The sequence below is a fragment of the Carassius carassius genome, chromosome 7 (assembly GCF_963082965.1).
Source record: "Carassius carassius chromosome 7, fCarCar2.1, whole genome shotgun sequence".
Classification (NCBI taxonomy): Eukaryota; Metazoa; Chordata; class Actinopteri; order Cypriniformes; family Cyprinidae; genus Carassius; species Carassius carassius.
Window position 1 is genome coordinate 14333669 of NC_081761.1, and position 23358 is coordinate 14357026.

At 36.2% G+C, this 23358-nt stretch overlaps 2 protein-coding genes and 1 long non-coding RNA gene across 3 annotated transcripts in view; 1 reads left to right on the top strand and 2 right to left on the bottom strand.

Moving 5' to 3' along the window:
- Positions 1–263: 263 nt before the first annotated feature.
- On the bottom strand, positions 264–7038 carry LOC132143600 (uncharacterized). Its single transcript, XR_009434265.1, has 2 exons — positions 6889–7038; positions 264–571 (listed from the first exon to the last, which is right to left on the bottom strand). It is a non-coding gene; the product is annotated as an uncharacterized LOC132143600 (long non-coding RNA).
- Positions 7039–7853: 815 nt separating this feature from the next.
- The window catches only part of LOC132143599 (general transcription factor IIE subunit 2-like), a 29397-nt gene continuing 13892 nt past the window's right edge, over positions 7854–23358 (top strand). Inside the window, exons 1-3 of the mRNA XM_059553972.1 lie at positions 7854–8024; positions 8786–8943; positions 22761–22852. Of these exons, the coding sequence (XP_059409955.1) occupies positions 8787–8943; positions 22761–22852 (249 nt within the window). The 5' untranslated portion in view covers positions 7854–8024; position 8786. The remainder of the gene's footprint in view (positions 8025–8785; positions 8944–22760; positions 22853–23358) is intronic.
- LOC132143598 (small integral membrane protein 18-like) lies at positions 10988–14202 on the bottom strand. The gene is made up of 2 exons (XM_059553970.1): positions 14120–14202; positions 10988–11782 (listed from the first exon to the last, which is right to left on the bottom strand). Exon 2 carries the CDS (start codon positions 11779–11781, stop codon positions 11569–11571), a length of 213 nt encoding a protein of 70 aa, XP_059409953.1. The 5' UTR covers position 11782; positions 14120–14202; the 3' UTR covers positions 10988–11568.

Genomic DNA, 23358 nt, shown 5'->3' on the forward strand with positions numbered 1-23358 from the left:
ACCCCTAAATAAATACCTGATCCTCACAAATAAAAGAGAGGGAAAAAAACCTGCATTACTTAGTAAAAGCACTTTTTCAATGCTGACTCGCTATTCTAGTCTAAATCAAAACATAATTACTTTTGACTGTGTGGACCCAAAGAAGAACCTGTAATTAAATTAATCATCAGCGCCCCCCTATGGTGAGAAGCAGACTGTGACTGTAACAAGGAGTTTTGACTGCGAGGAAAAAAGTGAAGTGAAAGAGATCCGAACCCACAACCTTAGGGTTAGGAGTCAAATCACATTTATAAAACATAATCTTTGACATTTGTATGCAATTATCCAGTTTTAAATAACTACAACATTTTTTTTTTTTTTTTTACATGTAAACAAAAAGGCAATATGATAAAAAGCATCACTAATGCAGAGACAGTAGTGGGTTATTGGCTTGGCTTAAAGGAGTCTGATTATCATCAAATTAATCATAACACCGGTGTAGCCTCCGTTTTTCCGTCTGCAGTAACCAGCTGCATCAGAGTAGCTACCTGAAGGAGGTCTATTCTCTCCTGTTGTCCACTTATAGAAAAGCCTAAAATGTAGAAAATACATCTTTTTTTGTTGTTGTTCACACAAACACCCACACACATACTGTATTAACCTATACAACCTCTAAACCACATACCGTATTTCCGGACTATAAGCCGCACTTTTTTTGTTTGGCTGGTCCTGCGACTTATAGTCAGGTGCGACTTATTTATCAAAATTAATTTGGCTTGAATCGAGAGAAATGGTGAAGACTCTCAGACTTGCATTCTCAGACTTGTGCTTCCGCTAGCGACGATGCAGTCTTTATTTTTTATTTTGTTCTATTTATTGATAACTTTTTGTTTGAATCTCTCAACATTTTACAAAAGTAGTCAGGTGATGAAGACAAGAAAAAAGAAACTAAATTACAATGTCACTTGCAATCGCTACTTGCACTCTCCGCTACCTGTGACGTCACTTGCAATCAACACAAATCGTGCATGTTGCCAATGGAGACAAGACGCTGTGATGGTGATTAAACGATTAAAACTAAATTAGTAGGCCTACTACTATAACATACAGGGTCCTACAAGAAAAAGACAAGACCGTCAAATCCGTGGCCACAGAACAACAGAATATGAACACACAAAGTCTTTCGTTAAGCGTTTTCCTCCTGTAGAAAAAACAAACACTTAATATGGTATAATGTATTAGGATACGTAAACTTCAATTAAAAGACCAAATTAGATATATAGTAATTATTTAATGTACTACAAGGCAAACAGATGGCTATGAACACAAGGCGCAAACTTTGTCCTCCCATACAGCAAAACGCTTAATGTGGCCTAATAACAGACTAAGATGATAGACAATTCAGTAGGCCTAGCCTATATGTCTTGTTGTTGACTCAACGTATATACAGACCAGCAAATATGAACGTGCATTATGAAATGCACTAAATGATTTTAAAAGGATCAGCTCCGTACAGGCAAGCAGACCTGTCCGACAGACAGAACGCAGTCCGTTAAATTGTACATTAAACGTTTTCCTCCTATAGAAAATCATTATAAATAAAACTCATCATGTATATTAATGGACAAAGACAGTGAAATAAACGAGTTGTAGACAGTTTATTCTGGAAAAATGCTTAACGCGAAACTTTGCGTGTTGCGTTTATTCTGGGCTCACCTGCGTGCCTGTACAGTCGTGGCCAAAAGTTTTCAGAATTACATAATTACATAAATATTAGTTTTCAAAAAGTTTGCTGCTAAACTGCTTTTAGATCTTTGTTTCAGTTGTTCCTGTGATGTACTGAAATATAATTACAAGCACTTCATACGTTTCAAAGGCTTTTATCGACAATTACATGACATTTATGCAAAGAGTCAGTATTTGCAGTGTTGGCCCTTCTTTTTCAGGACCTCTGCAATTCGACTGGGCATGCTCTCAATCAACTTCTGGGCCAAATCCTGACTGATAGCAACCCATTCTTTCATAATCACTTCTTGGAGTTTGTCAGAATTAATGGGTTTCTGTTTGTCCACCCGCCTCTTGAGGATTGACCACAAGTTCTCAATGGGATTAAGATCTGGGGAGTTTCCAGGCCATGGACCCAAAATTTCAACATTCTGGTCCCCGAGCCACTTAGTTATCACTTTTGCCTTATGGCACGGTGCTCCATCGTGCTGGAAAATGCATTGTTCTTCACCAAACTGTGGTTGGATTGTTGGAAGAAGTTGCTGTTGGAGGGTGTTTTGGTACCATTCTTTATTCATGGCTGTGTTTTTGGGCAGAATTGTGAGTGAGCCCACTTCCTTGGATGAGAAGCAACCCCACACATGAATGGTGTCAGGATGCTTTACTGTTGGCATGACACAGGACTGATGGTAGCGCTCACCTTTTCTTCTCCGGACAAGCCTTTTTCCAGATGCCCCAAACAATCGGAAAGGGGCTTCATTGGAGAATATGACTTTGCCCCAGTCCTCAGCAGTCCATTCACTATACTTTCTGCTGAAGATCAATCTGTCCCTGATGTTTTTTTTTTGGAGAGAAGTGGCTTCTTTGCTGCCCTTCTTGACACCAGGCCATCTTCCAGAAGTCTTTGCCTCACTGTGCGTGCAGATGCGCTCACACCTGCCTGCTGCCATTCCTGAGCAAGCTCTGCACTGGTGGCACTCCGATCCCGCAGCTGAATCCTCTTTAGGAGACGATCCTGGCGCTTGCTGGACTTTCTTGGACGCCCTGAAGCCTTCTTTATAAGAATTGAACCTCTTTCCTTGATGTTCTTGATGATCCTATAAATTGTTGATTTAGGTGCAATCTTAGTAGCCACAATATCCTTGCCTGTGAAGCCATTTTTATGCAACGCAATGATGGCTGCACGCGTTTCTTTGCAGGTCACCATGGTTAACAATGGAAGAACAATGATTTCAAGCATCACCCTCCTTTTAACATGTCAAGTCTGCCATTCTAACCCAATCAGCCTGACATAATGATCTCCAGCCTTGTGCTCGTCAACATTCTCACCTGAGTTAACAAGACGATTACTGAAATGATCTCAGCAGGTCCTTTAATGACAGCAATGAAATGCAGTGGAAAGGTTTTTTTGGGATCAAGTTAATTTTCATGGCAAAGAAGGACTATGCAATTCATCTGATCACTCTTCATAACATTCTGGAGTATATGCAAATTGCTATTATAAAAACTTAAGCAGCAACTTTTCCAATTTCCCATATTTATGTAATTGTCAAAACTTTTGGCCACGAGTTTGGCCTTTATCATCTTAGTCCATTATGCCACATTTTGTGGTATGTGAGGAAAATACTATATGCATATTCATTAAAATAATGAACTGTATATTTAATTTGATATTTTAATAGCATCTTAATACATTACGCCATGTTAAGTGTTTATGTTTTTCTACGGGAGGAAAACACTTAGTGAGAGACTTTGCGCAAGCGTTCATATTCTTGTGTTCCAGCCACGGATTTGCCGGTCTTGTCTTTTTCTTGCAGGACCCTGTACGTTAAAGTACTAAATTAGGTTTAATCGTTTAATCACCACCTCAGCTTCTTGTCTCCATTGGCAACACGCATGATATGTGTCGATTGCAAGTGTCGCAGGTAACAGAGAGGGTAGCGATTGCAAGTGACATTGTAATTTGGTTTATTTTTTATTGTCTTCGCCACCTATGGCGTTATTTTTGTGCCACAATCCTGAGCGAGTAATTGTACGTTTTGAGCACAGAGAACTATATTTTGCAAGCACATTACATTATATTTTGAACAGAAATTAACAATCGCAAAAAAAAAAAAAAAATGCTATTGCTATTATCCATATTAACGTGCAGTAATAACTCCTCTCAAGCAGTTTACTCAGGTGCTCTTTCACAAACTTATTCTCTGCGCTCCTGTCAAGTCCCTCTCTCTCACGCTCAACTCTTGACACACGCTCGCTCAACTTACAACAGCGTTACAAGTGTGCCACAAAATCAACCAATCGGAAAATTAAAGGTCAATTGTGATTGACTGTTGGTCTCCAATCAAATCGCTAGTAGAACCAAAGCCCGTCTGGTCCGTGTACATTTTGATCATTTCATTTCCTATTTAGAATTCAATAACAATTTTTTTTTTTTTCAAAAAAAAAAAAGTCAAAGCTCTTTACATTCTTTGCATGTGATTTATCAACATCTAGTACATCTTAAAATATACAGCTCATAAAAAATAAAAGTTCCAGATGGACAAACATTAAATGCATAAACCAGTGTGAATAAACTATATCTTAAAATAAATTTGGACGTAGGTTGAAAACGCCAGATTGGAAAGGTTTAAAAAGTTGTACAGCTTGAAGTGTGAAGTTTATTCTTGTACACAGATATGGCATATTCATGGCAGTACACATGAAATTCATGTATATATTTGTCACTTAAACTATTGTAAACAGAAATCCTGTCGCCCCCTCTAGTGGACATTAAGTGTTAAGGCCTTCATTGCTCGGGTAACAAAAGTCACTAGGATTTTTTGGGAAGTTAAGTCTGACCAGTTATACAGCAAAGCGAGTCAGACGAGTCTGAAGATCTGAGATGAATTTGGTGAAACATTAAAGTTCTAGTCGCTGTCATACTCTTATAATAAATAATAATAATAATGTTTAAATATATGTTGGCTTTCTCAAGCGCAACAAAGAATACTAAGAAGAGAAACATCATTCAATTTAGTATGTAATAAAACTAATATTACTAATTTATTTCATAAATTTAACTATATTAATTTTCACAATTATTTATTAATGTCACACACACATGCCTAGTGCCTTTAGACTTAAAAGACGAAAGTAATACATGTTACAGACATATTATCATGGAACTGTTCAGTCTATTATTGATTTTGATTTCCACTTCACTTTTATCCAAGGAGACAGAACTATTTGCACTGTATTTACAGTGGGACAATATTCATACAATACTATAACCTAGAAATAATTTAAAGGGGTCACTTGCAAGTCACACCAGCACGAATTATGTGCCCAGCCACATCTGTTTCAAATATTATTCTAATTAACAATGAGCGTTGGTTTCAGCCATTACAGTGCCGCAGTCGTACTGACTCTTATTCTGCCGAAAGAATGAAAAGACAGAGCTGAAGTCCAATCTGATCGACCAATCAGATGAAAGCAGCGTTTCAGCACCGCCCACAAGTGCGCATAAAATATAGAAACCATAAACTGATTTGTAAGCCCCAAAAGACAAAATGAGATATAGAGCCAAAAACTCATTTTCCAATTGTTAAACTAAACGGAAAAACTAATAAACGAGCCATTTTTCCATTTCTCGTTATTGAATTCTAAATAGGAAATGATGGGCTTTGGTTCTACTAGCGATTTGATTGGAGACTAACAGCCAATCACAATTGACCTTTAATTTTCCGATTGGTTGATTTTGTGGCACACTTGTAACGCTGTTGTAAGTTGAGCGAGCGTGTGTCAAGAGTTGAGCGTGAGAGAGAGGGACTTTACAGGAGCGCAGAGAATAAGTTTGTGAGAGAGCACCTGAGTAAACTGCGTGAGAGGAGTTATTACTGCACGTTAATATGGATAATAGCAAACAAGCAAATACATTTATTGAGCACGGAATCGTTTTTTCTTTGCTTAAGCACATTTTTTTTTTTGCGATTGTTAATTTCTGTTCAAAATATAATGTAATGTGCTTGCAAAATAAAGTTCTCTGTGCTCAAAACGTACAATTACTCGCTCAGGATTGTGGCACAAAAATAACGCCATAGCCACCTGGCTACTGTTATAAAATGTTGGGAAATTCAAAAATAAAAAAAAAATTTAACTAAATAAAAAATAAAGACTGCAAGTGATGTCAATAGCGGAAGTGCAAGTGTCTGAGAGTGCAAGTCTGAGAGTGCAAGAGTGCAGCCAGACCCAATTGGAGAAATGAACCAAGAGAAAACATTACCGTCTATAGTCGCGAGAGGGCGCTCTATGCTGCTCAGTGCTCCTGTAGCCTACCCCTAATAAACGTAGAGCGCCCTCTCGCGGCTGTAGACGGTAATGTTTTCTCTTGGTTCTTGGTTCTAAATAAATGCGACTTATATATGCTTTCCTCCTAGTCATGACGTATTTTTGGATTGATGCGACTTATACTTAGGTGCGATTAATATTCCGAAACAGATGTTCCCAAACATGCATTCTTACTCTGTTATGTACTCGAGTGTTGTCCATTAACTGACATCACCATCTGGCATGAACTTTCTATTCATGGGTGTATCTAAAGTCACTCTAAAAGTAGTAATTATTAGTTGAAAACAAAAAGATTTCCATGAATGAAAATCAGCTATTATATCGTTATTCCTTACGGAAGTAGAAATCTTTTTTTTTCTTTTTTTTTATAAATATATATATATATCACAAATAAACATATTGGCTAAAATCATGTAATGAAAGTCACTTGGTAACCAAAACAGTCTTCAAAATACCTTCTTTTGTGTTTTGCAAAAGTCATACAGGTTTAAAACGACACGAGGGTAATTGATGACAGAATTACAATTGTGGGGTTAACTATTCCTTGAATGTTTTAATGAGATGATACTCTAAATAAGAAACTTAAACTACCAGCAGGTGGCGGTAAATGTCTTTATAAAATATGAGTCAGGCTATTGAATCATTGGTTCCCAAAAAGCCCTATTATATATATATATATATATATATATATATATATATATATATATATATATATATATGTGTGTGTGTGTGTGTGTGTGTGTGTGTGTATTTATCTATCGATCTCTCTCTCTCTATACACACACTCACACACACATATGGTTTTGTATTAAAGATGCTGTAAATGTCAAGCAGTAAGTGTATAACCACACATACTTGCTGTTGGACCCAGTGCTGCTTTAGCCCCTGCAAGTGTGAGCAGCCCCCCCTCTCTCAGGTGTTTGGTTGCTAGGTGACTGCAAATCTGGCCTGTCCACACACGCTGCCTCCACATCAAATCAGCATTCTTATACAGAGCTGAGGCACAGAGAATGCATTCATACAGATTATAAACTAATATAATAACATAAAACACAATACAGTCACAAACTAAACAACAAAAAAATTCTACTTGCCTAGCTAGAATGTGAATGCATTTGCGTTCCGTATACTTAAATGCTTTTACATTTAAAATGTGACAGTTGAGATTTAGCATTTCATAGATCAATGGTTCTCATCCAGAGGGACTGGATGAGGGACAAACTTCCAAAGGACATGACTTAAAACTATTTAAATGTAAACATTATTATTATTTACATAATTTATTTTAACAATATCATTAAGAAAATTAAATATAGGCTAGTTTAATTAAAATGTAAAAAAAAACATACATCTTCAACTTTAATTGATTTGATTTTATTTGATTTTAACAACATACATTTCTTGAAACGTCTGCAAGCACAAAGTGAATTTTGGTTAATTTATTAATTTACATAAATGGAGATTCAACACTCAGTTTCTGTTGTATACAATAATGTGTTTATACAATAAGGGTCTTAAACGTCAACAAGAAGTTACGACTCCCGGCATCGCTTAGAGCACCTTTAAGTGAGCTGTCTTATGGGCTTAGACAACTTACCCAGTTTTAGCTCTGAAGTACTGCACACATGCACATCCTAGAGCCCCTTTTCCTCCGTAAACAACCACTTTTTAACTATACATTTTTTATCAGTTTATTGTTTGAAAATATACACTAATACCAGTAAATTGGCATTTTGTACAACGCAACAGATGTAATAATAGTTTTGACCAAAGGGCGGCACTGGCGTTTTGTGCAAATCACTATTAAAAACAAAGAAGAAGAAGTCGTTCTTCCGCAGGAAATTCATGTAGAAGTGTAGCATCGCTAGCATTCTGAGACAAGCTTCCCATTTAGCGTCTTCTCTAAGTTGACAGCATATGGTCATTGAAAACAATCTTTAAGATTTAACTTAACTGTTTCTCTCTGAGAGAGAAGGCAGTGAGATATTCAGGTAACGCTCATAACTACTTTATTCAATTGTAGATGTGTTGCTGCATGTTTTATGTGATGTAACGTTAACATGTTTTTGGCTTAACGTTATTTGATAATAGCGGATACTGTGATTTATTTTGTTACTTATATTGAATGTCTTCTCAAATATAAAAGTTTAAACGTGTTAGATTTTCACTCGGCGTTGACTGTAAATAAGTAATTTATCTCGGTGTGTTGGAGATGGATAAACTTCCATCTGGCCTCATATAACTGATCTCTAATAGACTGTCTCTCATCTAAAGACGAGAGATGAAATATGCTTACACAGTCAACATCCACCTCTATCTATATATTATAGATATATAACAAAATTCTTTATAAACCTAAAAAGTTTGTTTTAAATGATTTAGTTGGACCACCAGATATCGAATGAAAACCAGCCAACGTATCAATATGGAAACTGGCTGATTATGATTATTGCTTTACAATTATTGGTACTATTATTATAAAAAATATATATATTTAAATTAAATGTGTGTGTGTGTGTGTATGTATGTGTGTATATATATAAGCCAAGTATTGGTTTATTAATAGTGTACCAATTCGTAGTTTTGGCTTGCACCAAACTAGTCAAACAAGCCAAACCTTCTTTAGCATTTGTGTGAGCATTTTGCCAGCATTATAAGTAATGTAATTTTAAATGCATAAATTAATTTATATATGTTTATATACACTCAAAGTCCGTTGAATCAAATGATTAACTGTGTTGTATGTGTCTAGGATGGATAAAGCTCTACTGAGAGAGCGCGAGCTCTTTAAAAAGAGAGCTCTGTCCACTCCTGTAGTTGAAAAGAGACAAGCAACCTCTGAGTCCTCTGGATCCTCCAAGAAGAAAAAGAGCAAACCTGACAAAGAGTTATCCTCCAAAAACAGCACAGGTCAGAGAGTAGATGTGTTATGTTATTTCCTTTTCAGATAAATGCTGTTCTTTTCAACTTTCTTTTCATCAAAGAATTGAACCCTGTATCAGAGAAAATGAATCATAGTTTCTGCAAATATATTAAAAAGCGCAACTTAATTAATAATGAATGTTTTTTTTAAGATCATGTTACGCTGAAAGCTAGAGTAATGGCTGCTGAAAATTCAGCTTTGCCATCACAGGAATAAACTTATGCTGAGTACACACCAAAAGATTTTTTACATCTTATAAGATTTTCAAAATGTAATAGACCACAAACATGAGGATAAAAAATCCTAGATTTAACTGTTTTGGTCCTGTAGTGTGTGGTGCGCCATGATGTGACAAAGACAGCACAGTACACACGAACAGATTTTCAACCAGAGTCTCGACTGTGAACACAGGAAATCTCGCAAAATCTTGTGAGACTTCAGAATAAGCATGGTGGACGATATGCAGGAAGAAATTGCAGTGATAGTGTTTGCAATGATTTTCACAGAAAATACACAACACATTGTATAAACATTCGTGCTGTTGCCACAAATCAACAAGCTGATCCTCCATCTCTGCTTTCCACATCAGTTTCACTTTGTGCTGCACCATGACTGCTTCCGTCTTCCATCATCTCGCTTTCTGATTTGATAGTGTTCCGTTTCACGTGATAATTTTCAGAGTGTTTGTTTGTCCTCGGAGTTCCCCAACACATCAGGATTTCTGATTTTAAATATTAAACATGTTGAATATTTATGATTCGCGATCGGGGCAAACTTCTTATTACATATGATCATATTTATTGTATTGATGTTTTAGCATTTTTTAAATGGCATCAGCATTTCTAAACCATTACTCTTATGTTTTTGGAAGATGCTCAAACATTACCAATATAACAAAACAGTAGCTGAAACTGCTTGCACTAGGACTTTATTGCTTTTGGGAGCCTGATGCATTGCAATCTGAATTGCTAAAGTACTTTTCTAAAATGAAAGCATCCTCGATTCCTCATATCAGCTTCATCGTCACTTCTCATCCTGTTTAAAGTAAAAACCAGTGTCAATAGCTAGAATGACATTGAGGATTCTTAAATTTATGTCAGTGAGCAAGTACAAACAAGATGTATTTACATTTTTGTGGATGGTCACCCAGGCAGTGCTTGTGATACTGGGACTGTCCTGGGCAGGGCCACATTTAGCAAAACCTTAACCTTCACCATGGGCCTCCTGGCTGCTGTCTGCTCATTTTAAGGCATTTTGCCTTTTATTTAGTTTGGACAGTGTAATGACACAAGGCTTTTGGCACCGACCAGCTCTTGTTTGTTAGAGTAGATAGTCATAAAAATGGAGTCCTGCAACAAAATATGAGGATTGTGTGAGAATGGACTAGTACAGTGGAGATGGACCAATATTACCTTTTTGATATTGAAAGTTGTTTAATTGTTTGATAAGAAATATGCAGAACAGATTATTAATTATTAAATTCAATATTAATAATATAATAACAGTAACCCCAATGATTGCTGCTGTGTGTGTTGTATTTATGGTAAGTTGTTTTTGCATTTAGAATTTTTGCCATGTTTTTTTGGGTTTTACATTTAGAGTTACCTAAGTTAGGTTATTTTAAAAGTTGAGTAATTACTCCGACTATATAGATTTGAAATATGACTATACCTGTGAATATACTGTTGTTGTGTGCTTTATTGTATATCCCCACCAAAAGGTGCTGTTTATCGGTACAAAATATTAATAAAACCCAATAACCAGCTATGTTGAAAATTCTGAATAATAATAAAAAAAGCAATAGATCTAAGTCTTTATCTCTAACTCTCATGGTGTCTAGTGTATTTTAGGCCAGTCATATTGGCTGCATCATGCCTTATTAAAGTTGTAGTCTAGTTCTTGTAAGTGCTCAGAGTCGAGGAAAGCTCCAGCACAGGCCTGTTTCTGCACGTTTTTGAGCATGTAGACAGATTTAAGTTTACTCTGCTAGCAGCTGATGATATCTTCTGTGACCCTGATGGGAACCACACATTTCTCATGCTTGTATGATTTTTTTTATTATATAATTTTAAATACACAATTTTAAGGAATTGCAAAGATGCAATAATTGGCCTTTAGTGTGCTTCTTGATGTAGATAGAACTTTCATTATTCATATATTAAATCTCAACTTAAAGTGAATGTAAACGTACACATACAAACATTATCTTTAGTAGTAGAATCATAATGGATGTAGAATATTAATTCTATAATAATGACATGTAGACTTTGTTATCCCACACAAAGGGAACAATTCATGTAAACACATTTCAAAAAATACAGTTTTATGCAGTCATAACACAATAGTACCGGAATACTGAATGCAGACTATAAGGAGACAATAAGCAAGCGAGTTTTTCACTCTCTTTCTGGTCTAAATGTAATATTTGAAGCCATGGAGACACCTGTGCTGTGTATTGCTGTGGGAGTAGAGGGCTTCTGTCTCTGTATGTGTCTGGCGTTTTTTAAGGGACTCCAATCTGACGATGAGCTCCGTCCAAATCTGCAGCCTTTTCCACCAATCTACTGTTGTGGTTCCTATGGAGACTGTGTCCGCTGTCACCATGGTCACAACTAAACCACCTCGTCTTGCTGGCGACGCAGGTCACGGACGGTCTTGGTTTTGGTGAAACAGCCGCAGTCCAGCAGCTCATAGAGGATTGCCAGTGTGGCGAGGGAGAGGATGGTGAGGATGAAGAGGAGGAGGATGATGAAGCAGGCAACATTCCAGCCGTCGTGAAAAGGATAGATCTGCTGGATCAGAGCAGAACTGCTGGACATGTTCATACTGCAGAGACACCAATAAATACAGTCAGTAAATTGAAGAGGAAGATGAGCAATGGGAAGAAAGATTGAGTGTGGGTAGGAATAAAGATGGAGGCAGGGTGATTGACAGATTGAATGGCAATTTCTTCATACTGCTTTGTCCTTTTTGTGGTGTTGATGGAAAAAGGACATACATTAGAGGATGATGAAAGTCACAGTTTTTTCATACAGTGCTTTAGCTGTCAATCAGAAATCTTTGTTCGTTACATTGCAACCCACTCTTTTTGAGTATCTTGCAGCATTAGTTTAGGTTTTCAGTACACCATGTTAAGTTAAATAGAGTTCAATTCTAGTTTGATCACCCGTGACTGTCACCCATGCTTCTGTTGACCTCCATCTAGCTGATTTTTTTATTACAAGATCACACCTTCTTAGAAATAGAAATGCATCTTATTTGGATCTGCATCTGGATTATTTGGTTGCTTTCTTGAAAAACATTTAAATTTGCATGAAAAATAATCAAGACAGTAAGTATTGTCATAAAATTACATTTACTGTTTGTTCTAATGCTAATACTTAATATATTTTTTTAAATAATTATTTTAATTCAGTATCAACAAGTTACTTTTTGGTTCATGCATTTAAAAATGACACTACCATTTAAAAGTGTTTATTTTGAAATATTTCTGAAAGAAGGCTCTTATGCATTCTAAGGCTGTATTTATTTAAACAAAACCTATTATTAGAATTTTACAGCAGTAAGCTGTTCTATGTTAATATATTTTAAAAAATGTCAATTTATTCCTGTTACAGCAAATCTGAATTTTTAGCAGTCATTTCTCCAGTCTTCAGTGTCACATAATTCAGAAATCATTCTTATATGCAGATTTGGTGCTCAAGAATATTTATTATTATTAATATTATTGCTGTTGAAAACTGTTGTTCAGCTTCATATTTTTGTGGAAACCATGATGCATTACTGCGTTTCTTTGATGCTTTTTTTAAATACAAAACAGCATAATTCTTTTTTGTAACAAGTCCTTTACTGTCATTTTGATATATTTAAATGACTTTTGCTGAATAAAATTAATTTCTTTAAAAAATTTTTTTTGAATGGTAGGATACTTGATGGGTTTAAATATTCTTTGCCAAACACTTATCATATTAGTCCATCCCAATCCAAAGTAGACTAAAAATAGGATGCTAAAACTGCCTGGATTATACTATATTTCTGCATTTACAGATATAAGAAAGTACAGCTTTCAGAAATATAGTATAATCCAGGCAGCTTTAGCATCCTATTTTCAGTCTACTTTGGTTTGGGATGGACTAATCCTAATCTTGAATATTATGTAGGACAAATAGAATGAAAAATGCAATTGTGCTGTACTAGAGAAATGAATTTAGATGAATCAGCTGACCTAGTTTGCTTGAGTGAACATTGTGTGTGATGTGTAGGTTCAGACCAGAGTGAAAACTAATGTACAACACATTCTATTATGTAGCTTGAGGCTTGGATAATTTGATATTCTTATATAGTGTTTGAAGTTCATTCTGATTATCTATGGTATTCTTTATCACATATGTCACAAAAGCAGGATCTGTGCACAGCAGGAATTCAACTGAAGGTGTAATTAGATTAACCATAACATGAGCAATGCCAAAGCATTTCTCATATTTGTCTGATTGTGCACATGCGCTTCTACAAGAATACAGCTTCACTTTCGATCCAACCATGACTCACAGAAGAGAGTTCCTACATCTCCAGAGAGATTTAAACTTCTTTTCACATTAAATTATTCAGTGTTTTTATTTTATGTTTGTTAAAATGTTTTAAAGACCTGGTCTTGTGACGTTGTAAAGTCCCCTATAGACAAAAACAGTTTCGTCTGAAACAGACAGATGGCTCCTGCTTGTCCTGCTCTCCAGAGACCCCCACCCCAAGCATCTTTTATTTTGGTGCTACAATTTCTTTCAAACCCTTTTCTAATGTTTGTCCCTTTTGAGAATTATAGATGCTAATAAATGAGATTTGTCTTGTTCATTTTCCGTACACAATCAATTTGATATTCTGTGATGTAATGATCTAGAATTGCACAGTCAGATTTCAGCTGTCTTGATCCTGCATGTGTGTGTACGAGTAACATTTCCGAACAAGATCTGATGCTTTGATTACCTTTTACATGTTTGTGACACAATATTTAGTTATGGTCGCACAGCTTTGTCATGCATATTGTCAATATGAAGAGTCAATTACTAAAGGAATCCATTGACGTTTATATAAAACAGAGATGGTGGTGTTTTAGTCTGTAGGAGTATTATTTTGCATTGTGTTGTGATTTATAAAAGCAGGACATACCTGGGTGTGAGTGTCTGGGATGCAGGGTGATGCTCTTGCTCGCCTGTGTGTTGTCTTTCTTGTCGCTCACGCTCTCTATTTCTCTCTCTATCTCTCTCTCTCTCTCTCTCTCTCTCTCTCATTACCCCACCTTTTTCTGGAACCATGTATTGCACTGGCTGTTCTGAGTCTCTGCTCTGAAACGATTGGCTGGCTGTCCTGTCTTTCAAAGCATCAGCCATCCAACCTACTGTAATGCATCTGCTCTCAGCATTAGGTCCCGCCCACACAATGAATCATTCATGAGTCAGTTCCAAGATGCGGCTGAGACTGGCTGTGCTCCAGTTGCCAGGGTTTGAGAGCAGGGTGTGGAGGAGAAAGAGGATGTGATGCTAGAGCTATATGAACCAAGAAAATTATTCTTTTTACCACTGTTACAAGGAGCTTGAGATGGAGAAAACTATCGATGAAAGCTGGATGAGCACTGACAATCAAAAATTAAAATAGAAATATGACGTCATTGTTTGTCCAGGTTTGCATTAGATTTAGCTGGGGGCATTATATGGCCAAAAAAAGCTCATGATTAAAATTTTCATATCAGTCCATCATGTCCAATATTTATTTTTCAAGTTTAAAGGAATATTTTGTTCTTGTGAGTGAAAGTTGTAGAAATCAGGTCATTATGGATTTAATTATTTTTTTTTCGTCGTCAGAGCATGACAAATTTACCAAACAGGTGAAAATTTCACAAATCTCAGGTGCAATATTCAAACTATCAAATCACCTATGATAATACAATATTTTCTCTACATCAAAATATGCATGAGTAAAAGTATAATATTTAGATATCTTAATTGAGAAATTAATTTCTGCATGTTCTAATGAGTGATGTTGTAAATCATGAAACAGATTTTTATTTCCTGACTTTGACACGATGCATGCAGATGTAAATTTATGCTCATTAATATAAATGACATCTATAAAAAATCAATTTATTAACAATCAATTTATTAACAATCTCATATTAGGTTGAAAATGTAAATATGCTGACTGCACCTCACTACCATGGCAAAATGTAACCATATTGTTTCTATGGTATTTGTATGAAGAACAAATTCTATAGCTTATCAATCATTACTCCTTTCATTCATTTAATACATGTCTACATTAATAATATATAATAACATGCCATGTATATCCCACTTTTTGTGCTTTATGTAATATTATTTACTATAATAACTGATTTGCTAGAAATGAAATAAAAAGTTGAAAAAATGTTTGGAAACATACATTTAAACTAGGGCTGTGCAAAAATCTAATGCGATTTTCATGTGCATCTCATCAGTAAATACGCTCCTGTAATTAGAAGTATATCTCCAGCACGTGCGTTCAGATCAGGGTTGCCAGGTTTTCACAACAAATCCTGCCCAGTTGCTTCTCAAAACTAGCCCAAATCGCGTTTCCAGGAGGTTCCCCGTAAAAATTGCTTCCCGGGTTTAAACATTTACTACACAGAGCCGTAAAATCGCAGGGGATTCTTTGTCGATTTTGAAAGCGATTTTGTGTTCGTTGTCGGTAGACAATGGCTCTGTGCAGTAAATGCCGCTCCACCTGAACCAGTGTTGCCAAGTCCGCAGTTTGTCATTTTTTGTTTGCTCTCACAACTGAGTGTTTTTGAACAAATTATTAAAAGAAACAGCTCAATTTTTTGTGAGACAGACTGTGGTTGTGCTGTATTTTTATGTTTGTATACAACCCACATGGACATCTCAGTAGAAAAAGGTGTTACTTTGCCATTATTTTGCAGTACACAATCTGAATCAGACTGCAAACTCATATTAACAACTCTGGTAAATCTGAGTTTGTGGTGTTGTAGATTTAGAAACAAAAAGCGGTACAGGAAATATTAAATGTCTAAATTTGTATCTTCTTATTACTGAGTATTGTTCACTGTCCTAGTTACACAGGGGATGAAAAAAAAAATAGTTTCCGCCAAAATCAGTATCGTATCTGGTCGGTATTGAAAAGTAAATTTTTAATTTTGTGCAAAATGCGATATTTGCAGAGTTATTAGGCCATGTTTTCTCCCTTTTTTTCACACTTTAGACTGTAATGGAGACACTCTGAATACACCCGGCAACCTAGTTTCCTCATCTACATTGTACTTTGTGGTCAACAAACAAGGGCTGCACGATAAATCATATGTTACTGTCATGTCATCAGAAAAGTCGGTTCTGTGATTAATATTACCAGTAAATCTCCGTCACATGATTTCAGATGAAAATTATTCAGATACATTTAATACACAGAGCAATAGATCACTGACAAGCTACGCTATATTGTGTTCGTTAGATGAATCGCATTCGATTATGAACGCGATATTGCGTAGCTTGTCAGTGTTAGTGTTTTAATTAATGCCATTTATGTTTTTGTTAATACAGCAAATAGCACTAGTCAACTAATGTAACATACACGCTTAAAAATAAACGTGCTTCACATTTTTGTCTAAATGGTTCCATAAAGAACTTTTAACATCTAAAAAATAGGGCTGGGACAACGCGTCGAGGTCATCGATGACGTCGACGCAAAAAATACGTCGACGCAAAATATGCGCATCGATTCGTCGACCTGTTTTTATTTCTCTAAAAAACGTTTGCAAAACGTTTACCTTATGTGCGCTGAATATACGCGATGGTCGGATCAACATTCTGTCCAACGTTATATAACCAATCCAGGGGTTTTTCTGCATTGATCTTTTTTTTTGGCGGCTGTCAAAGCCTTATTTGATCGGTGAGTGATGTAGAATATAATGACTGTGCTGCGCCTGACAGGGCGCGTACGAGAGAGAGCCCCGGCTGTGCGCGCGCACACACGGTCTTCAAACAACACGAGCGCTTCTTGCTCTCTCCCTCCCTTGTGCATATTAATCAAGATCATTAAACACGATAGAAAAAGGGCGAAACACCAAAGTTTCACGCGCGCTCGCGCACTCACAGTCTTCAAACTACACGAGCGCTGTCTTGCTCTCTCTCTCTCTCTCTCTCTCTCTCTCTCTCTCCCTCTCCCTCCCTCCCTCATGCACGTGCATATTAACCAAAATCATTAGACACGATAGAAAAAGGGCGGAACGCCAAAGTTTCACGTTGAGCATTCGGAGATTTTTTTTTTCTCCATGACGGGCTGCTGGCTCCCATTGTTAATTTTCTTTTGGAAAAGCACTCTCTGTATTAGCTTAAAGCCCTCAAGTTTACATTTACATACTGTATTCTTTCAATTGCTCTAAACAAGTATTTTGGGTGACCTTTTTTATTGAATGCTAGATATCAAGTTGTTGTTATTTTCATCTGAAAGAACTTTTTTTCAGTAAGCTAGGCCCTATGTGTTCAGTAAGCTTGTTTCAGTAAGCTATGTGTTTTCAAGGCTTCCAGGTTTTATTGAATGCTATCTCTATACAAGTGCAAAGTAATGCATTCTTAGTCAGTCTTTTATTTTGTAATTTTAAGAGCAATAAACATATTGCAATGTTAAGGAAATTTATGTTTTTTTTCATTCAGATATGTAAATCAACATGTATAAATTGTTAGTAGTCAATTAATGGGGAGATAATCGAAATCAAATCGGTCTGAAAAATTAATCGTTAGATTAATCGATGCATCGAAAAAATAATCGCTAGATTAATCGTTTAAAAAATAATCGTTTATCCCAGCCCTACTAAAAAACCTTGCTGTTTCATGAAAGATTCTTTGTGACGAAAGAAGGTTCTTCAAAGAAAGAAAGAAATTATTCTTTAAAGAACCTTTGACTGAATGGTTCTTTGTGGAACCAAAAATGGTTCTTCTATGGCATCGTTGTGTAGAACCTTTTTGAAGTAGGGCTGGACGATTATGGCCTAAAATAAAACCTTGATTAATTGAACATTTTACCTTGATTACGATTAATGAACGATTATTTTGTTTCATAGTTCACTGACAAGGTTTGTACTGTAAGCAGGGCGGTAGCTGGGGTCAGCAGGGCCCCGGTGCAGGTTGTACCAGTGGGCCCTGTTTGAAAGTGTTTAATTAGTATGTTCGTTCTGTTTATTTGATTGTGCTATTTACACAGTGTTTGTTTTTTCAAGTTTGTAAGTGTCCAGGTACAGAAACCGAATAATTAAATGTAAAATAGCACTGGAAAAAAATAGTCAAACCAAAATTTATTCTGACACCTTCAACATTTCTCACATTATCAGTTTATTTGCTATAGTTTAGAAAATGGTAATAAAATGACAAGAACTCCGAGTTAAACTGTCAGAACAAATTCATCTTGATCATTTCAGATAACTTTGATTGTAATCCATTGCATATCTTTCTATCAAACAAAACTTTATACAACAGTCAATACTCTGTTGGCCAATTACCAAGCAATGATTAATTGTGTTCAGTCTGTGGTGTGAAAAGGTTGCATTAGCAATTCCGCTAGGAGAGCTCGGTTCAGTGTTACCGTCGGTGAGACGCGGCTCTCTCTCTCTCCGCATGCGCACCGAGCACAGCGCGAGTAACCAGCTGCCCAGTTCAGCTTTCCGCGTCTTGTGTTTGAATGCTTTAAAGATTTTTGAATGGTTAAACTGGCAAGTGGCAACGCTTAATAACACGTGAAAATGATACGTTTTCACGACGACACGCTGCAGCGTTCTGTCAACTGTCCTGAGCGTCTTTTTAGACTGGCCTCAGCCAGACGGTTGAGATCGACTAGTAAAGGTGGGATATTTTTTACTATTGAAAGCACGATCTGACATCATAGCTCACTATCAGCAGTTATTTTATCTATGTTCATAACATTTCTTATAGATTATTGCTCGGTGTAAGAGATAAATAAAGATCAGATAAATACGAGTGATTGCCTGTGTGAATTAGTCATACCGTCTATATATTATTGTGAAGCGGTGGGTTGTAAATAGCCTTCAAAAGTAGAAATATATGCTATAATACGTTTTCAGATTCTAAGCTACTTTGGCAGGGCTGCCAACTTTTGAGTTCAGTTTAGAGTGAGATTCTGGGGGCGTGGCTTTGGTATGGGGGAGTGGCTTACGGAGGGGCATGGCTTGGTATGGAAAAAAATACAAACACAAAATCCTTGCAATAACAAAAGTGTGGATGGCTGATACAAGCGTTCTTTTCTTGCCTCACCCTGAAACTTTAGATAACATCCTATAACAGAAAATTCTAATTTATCCATACTGACACCACCAAATATCAAATATCTGGACATGAATGATGAGTTGTGATTGATATAAATAAAATAATTTTAATATGGGATGTCGTTGACTTGACATTCTGTTCTTAGAAAACAATAATTAACATTTACTACTAGGCATTAGGGCTGTCAAAATGGCTGAAAAACTAAATTCGAATTTTTTACTTGTACAGTCATGGCCAAAAGTTTTGAGAATTACATAAATATTGGAAATTGGAAAAGTTGCTGCTTAAGTTTTTATAATAGCAATTTGCATATACTCCAGAATGTTATGAAGAGTGATCAGATGAATTGCATAGTCCTTCTTTGCCATGAAAATTAACTTGATCCCAAAAAAACCTTTCCACTGCATTTCATTGCTGTCATTAAAGGACCTGCTGAGATCATTTCAGTAATCGTCTTGTTAACTCAGGTGAGAATGTTGACGAGCACAAGGCTGGAGATCATTATGTCAGGCTGATTGGGTTAGAATGGCATACTTGACATGTTAAAAGGAGGGTGATGCTTGAAATCATTGTTCTTCCATTATTAACCATGGTGACCTGCAAAGAAACGCGTGCAGCCATCATTGCGTTGCATAAAAATGGCTTCACAGGCAAGGATATTGTGGCTACTAAGATTGCACCTAAATCAACAATTTATAGGATCAAGAACTTCAAGGAAAAAGGTTCAATTCTTGTAAAGAAGGCTTCAGGGCGTCCAAGAAAGTCCAGCAAGTGCCAGGATCGTCTCCTAAAGAGGATTCAGCTGCGGGATTGGAGTGCCACCAGTGCAGAGCTTGCTCAGGAATGGCAGCAGGCAGGTGTGAGCGCATCTGCACGCACAGTGAGGCCAAGACTTTTGGAAGATGGCCTGGTGTCAAGAAGGGCAGCAAAGAAGCCACTTCTCTCCAAAAAAACATCAGGGACAGATTGATCTTCAGCAGAAAGTATAGTGAATGGACTGCTGAGGACTGGGGCAAAGACATATTCTCCGATGAAGCTCCCCTTTCCGATTGTTTGGGGCATCTGGAAAAAGGCTTGTCCGGAGAAGAAAAGGTGAGCGCTACCATCAGTCCTGTGTCATGCCAACAGTAAAGCATCCTGACATCATTCATGTGTGGGGTTGCTTCTCATCCAAGGGAGTGGGCTTGCTCACAATTCTGCCCAAAAACACAGACATGAATAAAGAATGGTACCAAAACACCCTCCAACAGCAACTTCTTCCAACAATCCAACAACAGTTTGGTGAAGAACAATGCATTTTCCAGCATGATGGAGCACCGTGCCATAAGGCAAAAGTGATAACTAAATGGCTCGGGGACCAGAATGTTGAAATTTTGGGTCCAAATTTGTAAAAAGTTAATTTTACATGGCTTTCTAAACATCTGGCTCTCTTGTCAGAGACGCGAGTGTGCGAAATGCGTTCCATGTGAACAGCTTGATTTAGGTTTTGATGTAAACAACGTCTTCTCCACATTGTTGTTCTTTTTTTCCGCAATATTTTGAAAGAACATCGCTGCAGCACTGCGTCTAGTGGCTTTAACTGGAAATGCTAACAAGAAAATTATAATGCAATGAAACTTACATTGTCATTGCATCTCGAGCTGCACTGAGAAAGGCCAAAATATACTTGGGCCGTCCGCATTCACGCACAGTCTGCAATATGTCATTTTCATCATCAAGAGGGCTCGTGGACAGCTGCACACCCCGCCCGCGTGCAGGCAATTTATGAGACGTACAACACGACAGAGTCATGTGGCTACACACGCGGTAGTATGTTTTTTAGGGGGAAGTATTAACAGGATTAAAAAAACGAAATAACCGACATGGGAAAATTAAGTTGGTTAGAGGTTGTGAATTTCGGTTTCGATTACTTTTCGATTAATCATCCAGCCCTATTTTGAAGCACCTTTATTTTTAAGAGTGTAGCAAAGATGAATGCACTTTTGGTAGTTGAATGTAAGGGAAATGTCATTTTGAAATTTCTGTGGTTTAATGTGATATGTATGTGGATCAACTTACTATGTTGTGAATTTTCAACCGTTTAAATATGAAAAATGGATATAAAAAAATGTGTCATATATTTATTGCATTTTAAGAAAAAAATATATACATTTATGTTATTATATCCCAAAGATGCTATGTGAAAGTTTGAAATGGAACATTTTTACTCAAATTAATCAAAATGGATTTATTGCGTTTTGGAACCAAACTCTTCATACTGTATATACTTTGTTTCTTAACACTTTCATTACTGAGAACATCTAAATAAAAATGTTAAGCGTGTTAAAGAAATCATGGTCGCACCTCATGAAATTTTTTAAGGCTACAGCAGATTCATCTAAATGAAAAAACACATCATTTAATTTTTTTTTTATTTTAATATGAATTTGTGTACACAACATTCTTAATGTTTGAATAACTGCTAAAGATATTTTTAGTATTTTAAAATTTGCTTGTCAAATCCTTATACGTCAGTGACCCATATGTGTGTGTGTGCATGTTTAAAAAGATATAAACTTTAGTTTAATAAGGTAATCCATTTTTTAATCCCTCGAGAGAAATTTCCATGACAGAGTGCTCACATGAAACGCAGATCCTCAAATACCAACATATATAATCATTTCAGTAATTAAACATAAAATATAACCACTTATGAGAATGCAAATATGAGCGTGCAAATGAGCATGGTATTGCTCAAAAAATGTAAGCAGTCAAATATGCTAAATATGTGAAAAATTTACAGCAGCTTATGCCTGAGAATGCATAAATAACTAGCATTCCACATTTGATATAATGTTGTCTCTGAGCTCAAAGACATAAAATCCATAGCAATAACAAACAAGCTGAGCAAACAAGTGTAATAAGTTTCTGAAATGAATGTTTCATTTATACTGTGCTTACCTAGAATTTTTTTCCAACAGTTTCAGTATTATTAATAAACAGTACAGCTCTGTTATTGTTATACTGCTATATATTCTTACATCATACTATTATTTTATACATGTATTATTTATACAGAAGACAGTTTTGATGTCATGCAGATGAAATCTGTTTTTCTCAGATGTTTTTCTTTGCTTTAGAGAAAGTGTTGTCAAATGGATTACATCAAACCAATAAATTAAAGGATCTGAATAGCGAGAGTGCCTTTTCTCTTTGCACTTTGTCAGAATAGACATTTTGTTGCTGTTTTGTTCTGCTTTTTCATTTCGCTCTTGATTCTTGGTTTTTTAGTAAGAAAGTGTCTGCAGAAAGCAGAAAGAATTTTAAATGGTGTGGAATATAACTGCCAGAAACTAACTTGTTGTTGGAAAACAGCATGTGTTATTACTTTTATTGTTGTTTGAAAGGATTATAGTAGTTATTGCATTAATAGCCTTTTAGTTGCAGCACTTATTATAGTCTCTTATCTCTTCTCTTGTTGTCTTTGTTCTCTTTTCATCATTCAGATCCCAGCAATGGCTCTTTCAATCTCAAAGCACTTTCTGGGAGTTCAGGTTACAGATTTGGAGTTTTGGCCCGAATTGTCAACTACATGAAGGTAATACGAAAATACACACATTTCCACAGTTCAGTGGTCTGTTCAACAAGCAAGTAGTGTTGTCAAAAGACCCGGTACTTCGGAAGCAAGTCGGTACTAAAAAAATGAAAATGTCATGGTACCAGGTTTCTTTAAGTACCAGTGGTACAGAGTACCTGGTCAATCCGGTTCTTGAGGCATACAGCGCTATGATTTCCGCGAAGCAGAAAACGTGGACAGAATCTTAAAATCCAGTCATGAAAATTAAACTTACACTTTAATATGGACAGTCACGGAATTTGTTCTGAGTCATTCATTTGAGTAAAACCAGTGTCAATTTAAAGGTATTCACGGTAACCCATCAAAATAAAAGTTCATTTTTACATAAAGGCATTGTGCTAGAAATATTACTATTATTTAGTAGAATGTATGTGATACTGCTACTACTGTTGAAAAAATGAATAAAACTTAATTTTTTTAAGAAATAAATCACACAATATTTCTTCCATGTTTTAATTTTAATAGCA